The 16,770-nt window shown below is 40.5% G+C and overlaps 1 protein-coding gene across 1 annotated transcript in view; it reads right to left on the reverse strand.

Annotated features, from left to right (window-relative positions):
- Positions 1–3,793: 3,793 nt before the first annotated feature.
- Positions 3,794–16,770, reverse strand: part of LOC139737092 (uncharacterized) — a 46,597-nt gene continuing 33,620 nt past the window's right edge. The window contains exon 4 of the mRNA XM_071647769.1: positions 3,794–9,166. Coding sequence (XP_071503870.1) covers positions 6,639–9,166 — 2,528 coding nt within the window. The 3' untranslated portion in view covers positions 3,794–6,638. The remainder of the gene's footprint in view (positions 9,167–16,770) is intronic.

Consider the following 16,770-nt stretch of genomic DNA (forward strand, 5'->3'; position numbering starts at 1 on the left):
GCATGGTGCCCAACTGTATAAATATATATTCTGCCATCCTAAAGATAATGCTTGCCAAGTGTGGTGGCAAATTTGATCATGTCTTTTTGTGAAGACGAAAATGTGAAGAATTGGCCCCCACTTTAGTTCTCCCAGCCCCAATGAGGTCACAACTGTATCTGATATGAACGAATTTCAATATGCAATCAAAAACAAACATAAGCATTTTAGCTCTATCACTTCTGGCTGCACAGAAGAAGATTTGTGTGTCCCTGTGGGACCCTGAGTGGAGAATTGTGCTTATCTGTACAAATTCTTTCACCCAAGCAATAATAAATGATAAATGCTGTGAAAAATTAACCATGTATTTTCAAGAAGATAAAAATATGAAACTATGGCCCCATGCTGGTCCCCCACAGGGTCGGGGGGCATCCCCAGACCTGCCATGAACAAACTTGAAACTATAGTCATAAATGTACTTACGCTGTACTCACAAGTACGAACTTTGATCTTAATCAATCACTACTGGTTTTAGAAACAAGGATTTTTTTTTTCAAAAGATTCCTTTACCTGTGGATTTTTGGGGACTCTCGTCTACAAATTAAGATCCCTATCACCATTGGGATGCTACCTGCCAAGATTGGTGAAAATCTGTCTTGGAGTTTTGAAGGAGTAGCTGAAAGTGTAAAAGGTTTCAGCATGGCATATGATGCATGGCTCATTTAAGTCTTTGGCTCAGGTGAGCTAAAAAGCCAGAAAGACTTCCATGATGATAATGATGAATGTGACAGAATATACCTCAACCTGTCTATCAAAATGAATGAATGAGCACAATAATGATAGTGCTGTGACACCAAGATTCAAATCTGGGAATCATAAAGGTAAATCGGTAAGTGTACTAACAAGAGACCCGGGGGTCTCGCGCTCACCCAAGTATCGCACATTCACCTTCCATGCTTTCTTGCAGACTCTTACCTGAGAACATTGGAAACTTGTGGTGGGGGATAGCTTTGGGAGCTGGGGGCATGGTATCCATTTGCATATTCCATCACACTGGTTAAAATACCAGCCAAGTACATTGTACTTTATAGAATGTTGGATTATGCAGTTTGGAAAAAACAAACAAACTTAAAGCCCTATCACTTTTGATTCTAGAGGGGGGGGGGGGGGGAGGGAGAGTGGGTGGGACCCCTGGGGGCCCCTACATGAGGCATGGTGCCCATTTGATGGAATTGAGATTCTATCCCCCTAGGGATGCTATCTGTTAAGTTTGATGAAAATTCATCATCGGGTTTTCAAGAAAAAGATGAAAATGTACAATTTGGGCCCCATTAGGACCCCTCCCCTGGGTCCCAAGGGGGGCATCCCTGATTCTGCCATGAACAAACTTTAAACTACAGTCATCAATGTACTAACTCATAGTATTTTCTTAGCTCTATCACTTCTGGTTCTAGAGAAGAAGATGTTTTAAGATTCCTTACTTTTTTTGGGGGGGGGTGGGGGGGGGGGTGGGGGGAGGTTGGGGCCCCTCTGGGGTACCCAAGGTGGGGTATGGTGCCCACTTGAAAAAAATAATATCCTATCCCCCTACGAATGCTACCTGTCAAGTTTGGTGAAAATTGGTCAAAGGGTTCTCAAGGGAAAGATGAAAATGTAAAAAGTTTACGCAAGACGCACGATGGATGCTGGACAAAGAGCGCTAGACTAAGAGCGATCACAATAGCTCACTTGAGCATTTGGCTAAGGCGAGCTAAACAAGAGACCCGCGGGTCACGCGCTCACCTGAGTATCGCAATTTCACCTTCCATGCATTCTTGCACACTCTTACCTGAGAACATTGGAAACTTTAGGTCTGCATATGGATCCCCCCCCCCCCCCAACTCGGGGGGGGGGGGGGGGGGGGGCAGGCAGCCCTGGATCTGCAATTAACAAACTTGGAACTAAAGTCATCAATGTACAAACACATGGTATTAACTTTGCTTTATTATTTCTGGTTCTAGAGCAGAAGATTCTAAATATTCCTTAATGGGGAGGGGTGTGGGCCCCCTAGGGGCCCCCCAAGAGGAACATGGTGCCCATTTGAAGGAATTGAGATTCTATCCCCCTAGGGATGCTACCTGCTAAGTTTGGTCAAAATTCATCATGAGGTTTTCAAGAAGAAGATGAAAATGTACAATTCAGGCTCCATTACAACTGTAGGACTTCTCCCATCCCTCTCCTGGGTCTCGGGGGGGGGGGGGGGGGGGGGGGGGGGGGCATCCCTGATTCCGCCATGAACAAACTTGAAACTACAGTCATCAATGTACTAACTCATAGTATCATCTACGCCCTATCACTTCTGGTTCTAGAGAAGATTTTTAAGGGTTCCTTTATTTTACGGGGTTTGGGCCCCCTGGGGACCCCAAGGTGGGCCATGGTGCCCATTTGAACAAACTGAGATCCTATTCCCCTAGGGATGCTACCTACCAAGTTTGGTGAAAATCAGACATGGCGATCTCAAGTGAAGATGAAAATGTACAATTTAGGCCTCATTAGGACCCCTCCCAACCCCCTCCCCTGGGTCCCAAGGGGGCCACCCCTGATTCCCCCATGAACAAACTTGAAACTACAGTCATCAATGTACTAACTCATAGTATTAACTAAGCCCTATCACTTCTGGTTCTAGAGAAGAAGATTTTTAAAGATTCCTTAATTTTACGAGGTTTGGGCCCCCCTGGGGCCCCCAGGTAGGCCATGATGCCCATTTGAACAAATTGAGATCCTATCCCCCTAGGGATGCTACCTGCCAAGTTTGGTGAAAATCAGTCATGGGGTTCTCAAGAAGAAGATGAAAATGTAAAAAGTTTACACACGACGGACGACGGACGGACGCCAGACGAAGAGCGATCGCAATAGCTCACTTGAGGTGAGCTAAAAATAGGAAAAATCTACGATATTTAGTAAGAAATTAATTCAAATTTTGATTTCTTCTGTCAAAATTTTCAGGTCTACGAATCTTTTGGAATTTGAAACTGTTGAGCAGCCTTTTTGGTGCAAATCAATAAAAGTGTTTTGACTCGACCTATTCCATTCTATTGTGTTATTTCCTCCATACCAGACAGCATTCACAGTTGCCTTCTTCAAATCTGGTTACATTGTGGTGTATAGGCTTAGTATTTTTTGTGGCAGGTATCTAGAAATAGAGTGAGACATATTACATATCATTAAAATGACTTAAATAACAAAACTTTGAATATGCAAACTAGAAAATCAGTAATTAGTGACTTTATCATGGCAGTTCTTGTTCTCGAGACCCCTGCATCTTCTGGAAAGCATGGAGAATTAAGTGACAAGTACTTCTTTCCAGAATGTTTCACAAGTGACATATTTGTGCAAATGAGTAGTGAGGTATATCAGGGGCGGGATCCAAGAATTCCGTATAGGGGAGGTGCCTTTACAAAATCGGGGGGGGGGGGGGGGGGGGGCACGCCCCCATTTTTTTCTTTTTATCTGTTTTGTTTAAACAGAAGAGTAAAGGGGGCGCACACCTGGTGTGCCCCCGCCTGTATCTGCCACTGCACTCGCCAGTGTACCTGATACATCAAAATCAACAAACCTATCTCATCTGGGGAAGTTTCCAGCACTTGGACAGAAGTAGGAATAAAATCTGCAATGAGGCCAAACAATAAAGCTAGAACTGATCGTATCTTCAACTACAGCTTCACACATAGGGATCATAGTGGTATATCAGAACCAGTATCTGATAATAGATCAAATACTTCCACACAGTGTCAAGTGATCAGCAAACAAACACTCAATAACTCTATGTGCCCGCCCTGCTGAAACCCCACAAAGAGCAGGCAGAAATGAATTTCTGCTTTTATACATAGTTTAAAAGTTGCAAATGATATGTAACGTGGCAAAACTAGACCATTCTAGCGAATTCAAAGAGTGACGGAAATAAGAGAGAGTTATGAGGTGCTGTTTCATTGAAAAGGGAGAAAAGAAGACTTGATGAAAAGGGTCATTCTGGCGTGCTGTGCAGAAGTTTCAATGGAAACATATATTTCCCAGTGAAAGCAGTGCCTGTGGTGGTTCAGAAAGACTGCTCATATCTAGCTTTCAATTTTGTTTTAAGCCATCAAATTTTGACAGCAGGAAGACAAGAGACTACTCTTGCAGGTATGACAAACTTCAAACATTTGAGTCCCTCAACTCAAATCAAATATTTTGTTCCATTACAGAAAATCTTAATCTGCAACTCTTTGTGGGCTTATAGCTGGGCAGACACATACAAAGTTTGTTCTACTGTAACAGCATACATTTGTGCACTAGAAATGTCTATTGAAGCCTCTAAAATTTAGTTCTTACATAATCAATAACTCTACAACCTATCACCAGACAGGGCTAGCAATTGTTGATAACTAAAATGTCCACTCATTGACATGGCAGCATATAGTCTTCAAGGACACATATTAAAGCTAAAATATAATTTTAAAAAGGGCTCAAAATTAATCTTCCACCATTTGGAATTTGCTTGCAATACATCAATATGGTCTACCCAAAAACTTATCTGGCTGACACGATTGCCGGGATGATGAGTTGCTCTAGTAATTTGAAATCAAAAGGAAGAATAATTTTAATTGTAGTACACAAATTTTATTCCAGAAGAGCCCTCCCCATTCAGCATTGTGGGACCATAAAACATTACATAATGATCGAATGTGCCCTCGCAATCAAGCTGCATGCAATTTACTGTAGCGCCGCTAGCGCGGGAGATCACTGTGTTCTGATTTGTGGATAACTATGAAAAATTACATAACAACCATGATCGAGTAAGCTCTGAGATTGTGGACTTGACTTCTAGCAAACCTCTTTGGCTAATGTTTTACATTTTTGTCCATACTCAACTGAAATCAGGTTTATTTATTTCAATATTCATCATTTTTCTTTCACATTCCAGAGGCCACATCATTCACAGACTTCGTTCCCCCCCCCCTTAGTTTCATGAATCTCCACTTCTCTCTCCTATCTCCATGATTTTCCAACCTTCAATTCTCCCTCTCCCCCTTCCCTTTTATTTCATCTTTCTCCTCTCAATGATGTCTGAACCTTTTACTTGATTTTCACTATACAGTGGACTTCCATTATAACAGAGTCCTTCAGACTGGTAATTTTCTTTGTTATATCGATATTTTGTTATAACCAAACAAATAAACAATAACAAGCAAAGAGCGGGTAATGTTGCAACCTGAATTTTTACTTCATTGTAACTGGAATTTTGTTATCACCATGTTCATTATAACCGGAGTGCACTGTATTTTCTCTTATGACTCTCTCTCTGTCCCCTTTTTTCCAGTCTCCACAAGTGCAACTTCAACTTCCAGCTCTCTGCTACCCCTCACCTGTCACTATTTGCCTTCCTTACATTCTCCCTATGTCGCTTACCTCCTAAACTCTCTTCCTTCTAGGCTTTTCTTTTGTCAAGCCACTATCCCTACTAGGACTACATACACATGGTGCTACCGAAAACCTTTTCCCCTGAAATCGGGTCATTATGACGTTATTACACACATTTCTTATGCATGTGAGCACATTTGAATTGAAATTGGCAGCTCTGAAGGCATTTGAGAACTGTTTTGGCTTTAATGACACAGGTAAAGCAGGAAAGTCAGGGTAGTGACTAGCACAACAGTTCATAGAATCAATTTATACAATTAGTCTTACGGCATATGGATTATGGCATATGGATACACTGTCAGTCATACCAGGTGCACCAATGCACTCACTGTGCTTCACAGAGTCCATCTCAACATCCTGTAAATCTGCACTCGACAAACATTTTGTATTTTTTTCCTACCCAGTATTTACTAGTCATACCATAAGGTCAATCCTGTCTTAACTTTGATCAAATTTGTGATATGATCAAACTACAAATCCAAAGCTAGTATGGCAGAGGCATCTAGAGAATATACCTTTTGTATCTTGCTACTAATGCACTTCTAATTGAATACATTTTTTTTTTTGTAACTGCTGAAAACATATGAACTGGTTAGTCCTCATCACAATAATAATACTCAGGAAATTGTCAAAGAAAGAAATAACGTATAGAAATGGCAGTATGTAAGCGCTTGAATCTGCTTTGTCTACAGCATTGCACAAAATATCTGCAAATTAGTCATTTTACCTTACAGGAAAGTAAAACAATACCTCATGAAACAGTACATTTTACAGATGTTTTGTAAATTACAAGGGCAACGGAGTTGCTCATGCTCACTGCGGCGGTACACTTCCCTCTAAAATTGTTCAATATACAGGTTTAAATATACATCACAACATCATATGGGAATCACACAGCACAAATTTTGTAAGACTGTCCTATCTAATGTGCATTGTTTTATGTTTGGAGTCACATATGCCTCATATCACTTTATCATGGCAACACACAATTAAAATTTTGTAACCTCATTAACATTGTACTAATTCAAATTTCCTTTACAAGTTCATGGAGCATGATAGATGATAGTAAAGAGTTGATTTTAGAAGAACCTACTTGAGAAAATTTGCTCAAAATATTATCATGATTCAAGATGTTATCTCTTACACTATCATGACGTTCCATTGTACCACAGAATGATTACATACAATATGTATGTCTTCCTCATCTGCAGCTGGGATACTCAATCCCATGCATCAGGAGGGTAGTCCATCTCTGCACCTTCATGGGCCTCATGCTTTGGGGACATCTTCTGAATGGAATGTTTGACAGAGTCTAACAGAGAGTGTATACTCCCCTCTGACCTACTGACTGGCAGGGACCTCTCACCAAGGCTCTGCCTTGCTGCTTCACTTCTTGTTTCTTCCAACCGGGCAACAGCTGTCTCTCTTTGGTCTGCCAACTTTCCTCGACTGCGGATAGCTGCCATGAGGTGGGAGTGGTTGAGGTCTGTATCTGACCAGGAGTGCTTCGGTGGCTGTCTAGGGTCTGAGGCTTCTGCAACAAAAGTAGTCTGCTTTGATTCACTGTCAGCAGTTTGAGTAGGAGGAGAAGAAATTGCCTGAAGAGATGTATGGTCAGCCTCCTCAGGGGTTGCATTATTGTTGCTATTATTTGTGGACAGGACTTCATGAGAAATGTTTTGGTCAGCTGTGTTTTTATCATGGTCATCTTGTGCGCTTTGATGATCCACCACATCTGAGATATCTGTGCTCAAAGCCATGTCACAGTCTGTCCCTTCTTCTGCTGGTTCATGGCTCTCTGGGATTTCATCTGCACCATTTATAACTGTCTCCCTGATGGGAAGCTCTGCCACACTGGGAATGACCATGACAGTTGCACAGCTGGAAGCATTAACCACTTCTGGTGTATCTCTGCCCTCCCCAACATTTACCATCCTCACATTGCCCTTTGCTGATGCCATGGCATTCTTTAGGTCACTCACAGTGACAATCTTTCTCTCCAGGATAGGACTGTCAGTGGACTCTTGATCAGTCTTTCCAATTTTGGATGATTCCCCTTCTAAAAGGGAACCTCGATAAAGAAGTTCTGCATTCCTGGACCCTTTGACATTGCTTTTTACATTGAGTGCTGAGCAGGCTGACAAAGGTTTCGCACTACTGGGGGATGCTTGCTGCTGCAATAATGCCTTGAAATCATTGATGTTTGTCCTTGGTTTTCCTGACACAAGACAAACTCTAACAGGTGTGTTTTCCACTATAACAGTTTCTGAAAAGCGTATCGTTCTACTGCTGTTGGGAACAACATCATATGGGGAGTCTGCAGCCATCATTTGCCCAATAGTTGTATCTGCGAAAGGATCTGATGAAGAATTAAGCTTCTTCTTAAATTTGTGACTCTTCATGGCCAAATCATCTCCCTTCTTGCCACCTTTCAATATAGAACTTGTTGGCCGGCGGTTTGGATCATACACATATGGTGCATGCTGTTGCTGAGATTCATCTGGTTTGCCTGTCACAACATTCTTTGGAGTGACTGGCGTTGCTAAATCACCAGAGCCTTCTTTCTGGGAGTTTTTGTCCTCTACTGTTTCTGTTCCACACTGGTGATCTTCCAAGTGATTTGCAGCATGGACTATAGCCTGATCAGGGTCAAGATTCTGTGAGCCTATACCTTCCTTATATGAAGACCTAAAGGAAGTTGTCCTGGGCTCCTCAATGCTTGGTGTGTGAGAGGTAACTGATGTGGCAAGCATGGTCGACACATCTGTCGTGGTTACGTGGATTGGTGGGGTTGTGGGAGTTGTAGGTGGAGTAGCCATGCTGCTGCTTCTTCCATTTGACTTAGACTTTCTCATCTGGTCAAGGATCTCTGCCCTCTGTTCCCTGGTCAAGGCCTTGGCCTGCCGTTCTTCACCCATTTTCAGTTGACTAAGAGTGTCGTATGTCTGAGGGGCCTGTGCTTGAAGGTCGCTAACATAACGATTAAACTTTTGCTTTCTTTCTAGAGAGTTTGTGGGTGATATCACATTGGCTGGTTTGTTTATAAGACTTGTGCTCATCCCATTTGTGTATATGGTATAGGTATTGTCTTTGGATTTGCGCTTTATGGTGCTGTAGCTCCCAGGGTAGAGTCCAAAGAATATGTTACTTGCCTCACTGGGCAGAGGACTTGAGGTTGGTGTGAGGGTATCTGCGTCGGACTCCGAAGATGCACTGGGTTTGTTTGTGGATGGCTTATATCCATAGAAACGTTCTCTAGCCTTCAGCATTGCACCAGGAATGGGTGTTGCCCAAAAGTCTGACGCCTGACCAGCAGCAGACACAGCAGCTGTAGTAGCAGGTGAGAAGTGGTTCTGCATCATCATGTTGGAATGCACCTGAGACAGACTGGTCACCTGTGACAAACTAGTCATTGCAGTTGCTGTGTCTGCTACCTGAGCAGTTCCATTTGTCAATGGCTGTGTGTGGTGGGATTTAGAGCTTGTGAGTGATGGGGAGGTACTGGTTTCCTGTGCAGTATTTGTAATAGGTTTTCCTCCACTGGTGACTAGGGACCTGCCACTCCCAGGGAAGCAGAGTGTATACATTTTCTCTGTAGGGCTGCCCAGAGGAGGGGGCAAATCATAGCTGGCACTACTGATATCTGACATGTCACTGGGAGCAGGAGTCACACTACGACTTCCATCAGAGTCATTGTTGGTCAACGTCTGGTTGGAGGGAGTTGAGTCAAGGGAAACCGGGCTGCCATCTATAGTGGAAATAATAAAACAAAGACATGAGAGATAAGCAAGTCTGTATAGAATCAGTTGTTTTGAGAAATAAAGCTGTTGCATGCTATTGACACTTCATCTATTCTGTTGAAGTGTAATTCTAGTGCAGCAGCTTTCATTTACAGTTCCAACAAATTTGTGGGAGCAGTTTTGATAACCCACATCCTTCTACTCAAGTAGATCTGCAGAAGTTTTACCCATTAGTAACTGAACCGCCCGAAACCGCCCTTTTTATTACTCCCTAACATGCCCCAGACCACCTGTCCACTTGTATGTACTTTTGTGGTTTAGCCTTTTTATTGTTTTCATATAATGTAAATAATTATGTAATTTCAAAGAGGTCAAAGGTCAATGAAGGTATGTCAAAATCATTTCTGTGGCACACCATTCTCTTGGTAAAGTCTTAATAGGCTTTCAAATAAACATAACTTACAAATGACAAAAATGACCACGCAGTGAGCTATTTTACATAGTGAAGTGAGAGTAATATTGCTATACCTTCTAGGGAACCATAGGCCATAATGTACAGAACCTTCAGTTGCTAAAGGGTTAATGGAATCTGATACCAAAAATAACCTTTCAAAGCTGATCACATGATTATCAGTAAGCTGCATTAGAAATGTCAAGCTAAAGTATGCAGATGTGTGCACTGCACATATATCTGTTTTCTTTAACTGACTACACAACAACAACAAGGAATGTCACTATGGCGAATGGTATGGCTTCGCTATCACGCATGGTTCTCCCAATAAGTCTATAGTACATCTTGACGTGTGACGACAGTTTCACATAACTGGCAAAATATTAAAATGACATGTTTGTCACAAATGTGTTGAGTGTTCACTTTCCTTGAACTAGAGTAAAAGTGGAAATTTTTGTGCATTTTGCGCAACCAGAAGCTAGCACGAAAATAAAAGCACACAAATATTTTTGCATGCCATATGTTTCTGTCGTCAATGTCTTGATTCCATGAAATTAGAAATAAGTGAAACTCATCTTACCCAGCCGAGCGTGAAAAATTGCTCACGCGAAAAATAACCACTTTTACAGTAGGATTAATTGGACGAATGGCTATATTGTTTAAGAAAGAAGGTACACTGTATTTGGGGATAGGAGGATTTTTACTTGACCTTTAACCCTGTTATCTATAAGTTTATGCATTGAGTAATTTCCAAAGTATGGAGAACTAGAAATGACGTTGTGGCCACTGGTATGCCTCCGCCATAATGCATGGTTCTCCTTATTGGTGCATGGTACAATGTCTTCACAATATGTGATGACAGTTTCACATAATTGGCAAGATATTGAAATGACAGGTTTGTCACAAATGTGTTGAATGTTAACTTTCCTTGAACTAGGTTTGCTATATAATGTCTAAGAGTGCAGGTACATGTATTTGGGGAATGGAGGATTTTTACTTGACTTTTGACCAACCCTTTCATAAATTTATACATTGAATTTTCAAGGTATGAAGAAAAAGTGGAATTACAGTATAAAACACTTTTTTTTTTGCAGCCTGGCCTTCGACCCTTAACCTTTGACCTTCTAGCAGGAAATTTCCTAGAGCATCTCTATTAGGTCATACATGTATATATCAAGTTTCAAAAATAATCCTGCAAGCATTGCATATACTAGTATATGAAGGAAATAGTGAAATTTTGAGGAATTAACCTTGACCTTTGACCCCTGACCATTGACCCATGACACCTAAATTCCCTAGATAATCCCTGCCAGTCAGCACATGCATATGTATCAAGTTCCATGAAGATACATTGAACCATTTGCGAGAAAAGTGAAAGTTCAATATTTTTACCCGACCTTTGAACTCATGACGTGAAACTCTCTCTGGAGAATCTTTATGCTGTAGTACATCTACACTAAGTTTCAAGAAAATACCTTCAGGCATTGCATAGATATGGCAGAAATAGCAAAATTTTTAGCATTTGACCTTGACCTTTGACCTCTTGCCAATTTCACTATGATACTACTTAATTAATTGCCCCAACATACATCATCCTTGGACCAAGTTTGGTGAAAGTTGCTTCGTCCAGTCTTGAGTTATTGTTTACCAAAGATAGTAGATAACAAGATAAGAAGGTGTGCGATAAAATGGACACAAAATGGCTACCCTACATGACGATACAAAAGAGAGCTAGGTACAAACTCAGTACACCTAGAAACATTCATTTCCAAAGGTAGTAGAATTTCTATTATCTTAAAAAGATTTAAAAATCATGGTCATAGCTTTTTTTCGATTAAGGGGATTATTTTGAAGAACAAGATTTTAAAGTAATAAGGATTATTTCGTGGAGGTAAAAATTTGGCAACATGATCTAAAAACAATCAACGACACTTGATAAACAGCAACGACAACTTCAAAGACAGCGCGTCTCAGGTGATGTGCGTAATATGTTTGAGGACCACACGCTGTCCATTAACTTCAAAGACAGCGCGTCTTAGGTGATGTGCGTAATGTGCTTGAGGACCGCGCGCTGTCCATTTGTTTTGTACAGGATTAGCGCACACTTTCCTGTCTTTTAGTTAAGCATCTTTATTGCATACACAGATAAATTCTAGGATTTGACCTTGATCTTTGACCTCTGTCCGATTTCACTCAAAAACTATTTAAGTAATTGTCCAATCAAAGATCGTCCTCGGACAAAGTTTGGTGAAATTTGCTGGATCCAGTTTTGAGTTATCGCATAAATAAATACAATTTTATGATATGACCTTGACCTTTGGCCTTTAGCCAATTTCATCCAAAATGTAATCAGGTAATTGCCCCATCATACTTTATATTTGGACCAAATTTTCACTGAATATTACTCAAGTTATCGCATAAATGAAAGGGGACGGACAACCCGAAAACATATTGCCTCCGGCACCACTTCATGGCGGAGGCATAAAAAGTATAATTTCAGCATTATAGTAAAATTTTAGCATCTTGACCGGACCTTTGACCCTTGACTTCTGACCCCATGACTCTAAAATTCCAAAGAGAATCACTGTCAGGCAGTACATGCATAAATATGTAATAAATTTCATGATGAGACCTTGAGCCACTTCCAAGATATGGAGGAAGAAGTGAAATTTAGAATTTTCACTTGCCCTTTGACCTCATGGCCCAAAACTTTCTCTAGAGAATGTTTATCAGGCAAAACATGTATACACAAAGTTTCAAGTGAATACCTTTAAGCATTGCATAGATTTTAGGGAAATATTGACATTTTTAACAGATGGAAGGACGGACAGGACACCCAAAAACATAGTTAATGCCTCCGGCAAAATCTCTGTGGCAGAGGCATAACATTTCTGCTGGGGAGAAGGATTCAAATGTTTGAACTCGGGAATGGGGGAGGGAGGAATTACAGACATCTGTCTGGCAATGGGTGGATTGAAAGAGGAAGGAGAGATTTAAGTAAGGAGTTTGTGTTTGTTTTGTTTTGTAAGGAAAGGTAGTTAGGGAGAATTGTTGGTTGCTGGTTTGATATATAATACACTTTCCTTTTTTTTCTACATTGGTAATTTCCTGTACTATTTTAGTTCTATTTGTTTCAATGAAAGAATGAAATGTGTTTTCAGTCATAACTTTGTCGATTTTTCATTTCCAAGTGCAGAAATAGTACATACCACAGGAACTCGTTTTTTTTTTTTTTTTTTGGGGGGGGGGGGGGGGGGGGGGGGGTTGTTACGATGTAGTTCAAGAGATGGAGTTCCACTGGTTATAATAATTCAACAAGCTGTCAGTTTCTATGGATGGACAAAAGGATTCCACAGGTGCATTTGTGCCTTTGATGTCTGATGCTTGAAGCTGCCATCTTCCTGAGCAATCTGAAGATTCATTTTCAACAATAGTGTAGTATTGGGTATATGCTGCTTGATAATATGTCAAATGGAATGAAATTTCACCTAATGATAAAGCATATAAAACAAAATTTAATCCCCTCCCAAAATATGTGCAAAAGTGTAAATCTCAGCTGTACGTTGTGGAAGTGTATGAAATTTTACCCTCATAGAAAGCTGGTTTTATCACTTTTCCAATCATTTCCGACTAATGAAACTAATGTGGTAACTTCTTCAAATATAGTTTTTTATAAATAGATATGTCAGATTAGTGTCCAGACATGTCCAGTCGAATACTTCTGATATTGATTTCAGCAAAATCTGAGCAATTTCTATTCACCCGTGTCTTTACCATAGTCTTCTGCCCATCGTTTATAAGTAGTGATAGCGAAAAGTAATTACCATCTGAAAGACAAATCTTCTGTAGAGAGTGGCTGGTCATTATGCAATGAGACATGAATTTATTGTCATCCTACCTGAGGGGCAGGTCGAGTTGACACATAGTTCAAATATTTTTTTGAGTGGCGGCTACGAGCATTGGATCAAAGAGAATAAGACTGTTGTGACTCCATCTCTCAAACATCCTTGGTAATACCAGATAGCTGTTTTTCTTATATTGTTTGAATGGAAGTGAAAAAATAGTATTGGCAAAAAAAAAACCACAACAAGAACAAAAACAATAATATGGTCTTCTTTATCCAGGGTAGCCTCTTCAGTGTTGCCACTGCTCCACCAGAGCAATTATTATCCAACAGGTACCCATTCATACACCAGGGTTGAGAGGGATGTGGTGGGCAAAAAGATCTTGTCCAAAGATGTAGGCACTTGATGGCATTTGAAAGGGGAACCTCGGCACGAAAGTGAAGTCTTATCCACTAGGCCACAGTCCCCTACAGACATAAAAACCCTGAAAACACACAAAAATATTTTGCCCTGTCAGGATACATATGAACCACTACATTTGCACCGAGATATGCCTCCACAGATGAGATATTGTTATCTTATCCCTGATTCTGTGTAAGAATTGATGGTTTATAGTTGAAAAGATGTACGCTACATGTAATACAAGTTTTTACATGACTGATTTTTGCAATTCTTCCATGCTGTACATTTGTGTATAGATGACAGAGGAATGTATAAAAATCATTTCATATTTCAGTCACCTACTGATGTGAAACAATATCAGATGAAAGCTAGGGTCATATCCCATCCATTGAAGTATGTGTTTTAGATTAAAGTTACATAAGGGGCTTTCCATAGGGTTGGGGGCACATAGGCAAAATCTCATCACCTGCACATACAAATGCAACTTCTGTAATTACACACTACCCAAAGCTCAATATTTTTTGTAATTATGGTATGTGTGTACGTATGTTATAATGTGTGGTACAGAAATTGAATCTTCCATTTTTGTTGTTGTTCTTGTGTTCATTTAATGTTTGGTGTTCTACCCTATTTTGGGGGTACCAAGTGTAACACAAATGTATGTTGGGTTCAAAACACTGATACACAGAAGTGCCTTGTGATAGATCATATGTGACCGTCACCTCAAAACGAACATAAAGTCGCACACACTGATTTTGCGTGAGGACTGAAAATAAATGAAATGGGTCAACCTAGCCGAACTTGACTTTTTCATATTTTCTGAAAGAGCGGGTGTTCTTTTACATTATGCTAAAATTTGGTATCATAAAATGGGCAGGAAAGTGTGTTTTTTTAGCAGTTTATCTCGAACATTTTTGGTAGAATAGTGTGATTAGGTGTGTCTTTAGAATCCCTTTTTCATTTCTGAAAATCCTTGTGCACACTCTTCACTTTCAACTCTAATAACTTTTGAAAGGATAGTGCTACTGCTTTGAAAGTTGGCATTAATTATGGACAGAATGTGTTAATGAGGCATGCTTAATTTCAGTTTAATCTGATAATCCCTTCATTGTTGTTACTCTGGTGGTTTTTTGTCCCATTCATCGCACAGCCAGCACGGTTTGGTAAAGATTAAGCGCTTGAATAGACACTGTACTTCAGAGCCTCTTTTCTCAGTTCACACTTTTCCTGAGTTTGTGCTTTCTTTCCAATATTTACATAGGTTAGGAGAGTCCATTCGATTTGAGTTATACATCATTTTAAAGCTTAAAGTCTGCCCTTTCAGAATACAGTCTTAACTAAAAATTCATGTCTGGCGACTTTTTGTTTGTTTTGAGGTGCAGGGTCACATATTAGATCATTGGAAAAAACGCTATTATGAGTTGTCTCGCTCACAATAAAAAATCTTATTTGGCCATCTGAAAGTTAATATTAGAAAATTACACGTGAAGATTGCTGTACCTATGTGATGGTTCACATTGGTCCTTTGAATGTAGCATCACATAGGTATGCTGGCTATCCCATCAGAAATGTTGTACTGTTCAGAGCTGCAAACCTATTAATGAAATCAACCCTGGGCCATAAACATATGTACCAAAGATGGAAGTGATTGGAAGCTTAAAGGGATCGTACAGTTTTGGTTGAGACCTAATTTCGGGTTTCTAACATTTTTTGTGTGTGAAATAATGAGAAACCTCTTATGAAATATGAAAGAGCATGTAATTCTATGAGGAATTCAATGTTTATTTGATGAAAATTGGTTTTGAAATGGCTGAGATATCCAAAAAAGAGCGATTCTAATAAAGTGTGGGACCCACACTTTATTACTTAATCGCTTTGTTTTTCTATGTTTTTGGATGTTTCAGTCATTCCAAACCCGATTTTCATCAAATAAACTTTGAATTCCACTTAAAATGGTACGCTCTGTACTATATCATAAGTATTTTCTTGGTATCTCGCCAAAAGTTAAAAGCCCAATCCTCATCTCCACCAATACTGTACCATCCCTTTAATCTATACAGTAATCGAGAGAGCTGTTTTTTGTAGAGCTATCTCCTCCGAAGCCGTCAGCTCCGGGCTGCCCAAACTGGTGCCGTCGGCAGGAGGGTCTCTTCTATTCGGTTGGCCGGGTTTCGGCCGCGCTCCTCCTCCGTGTCGACGTCGAGAGCGGCACAAAAAACAAAGAAAAACATAAGAAAAACAACAACATGTAGCGATTGCGCTGGACTCCTGCATTGTAGATTACCCAGTTATTCGCTTGCAGAGACAGTGGGATACTACAGATAATAGGGTGCAGCGAATGCTCCATCATCTTTCGTGGACACACACCACGATATCGCGATACACACACGATCGCCCAGCACACAGAGATCGTACGCAGTGTGTACACGGGAGCTCGCCTATTTCGCCATGCGACGGCTCAAATGAAAGCTCTGATTGCTCTATCTTATTGCATTTTTGCACAACTACAGGGTCCTGTGAAGCTCGGGTAAGTCATTGAGTTTGCTTTCAAATCGGGTGTCATTGTACTCAGACTGTTTAGGATGGCTAAATGTCTACTTTACTTGGACATGTTCGTCTCAGTCGTTGCCTTTCTATTTTAGGGATTGCATGCGTCGCTGCTGTATCAATGCATACAAGTAACACACGAGTCCATTCGAGCAGCCTGGGGCATCAGAATGTCGTTATAATCCAATTGGTGCATGCATTGCGGATCCAAAACTTCAACAGATCCACGGGCTGCCTCACAAAATTTGGGAAGTTGTAACGTTAGCTCAAGTGACGGGCATGTCCTAAAATCGTTGTGTTGGCCATTAACGTTTTTTGTGTGTTGTACATGTTATGACACTCGCGAGAGTTGACGTGATGACTTGCT

Source organism: Diadema antillarum, unplaced genomic scaffold (assembly GCF_040938485.1).
Source record: "Diadema antillarum isolate AM-2024a unplaced genomic scaffold, OU_Dant_1.0 seq00000682_RagTag, whole genome shotgun sequence".
NCBI lineage: Eukaryota > Metazoa > Echinodermata > Echinoidea > Diadematoida > Diadematidae > Diadema > Diadema antillarum.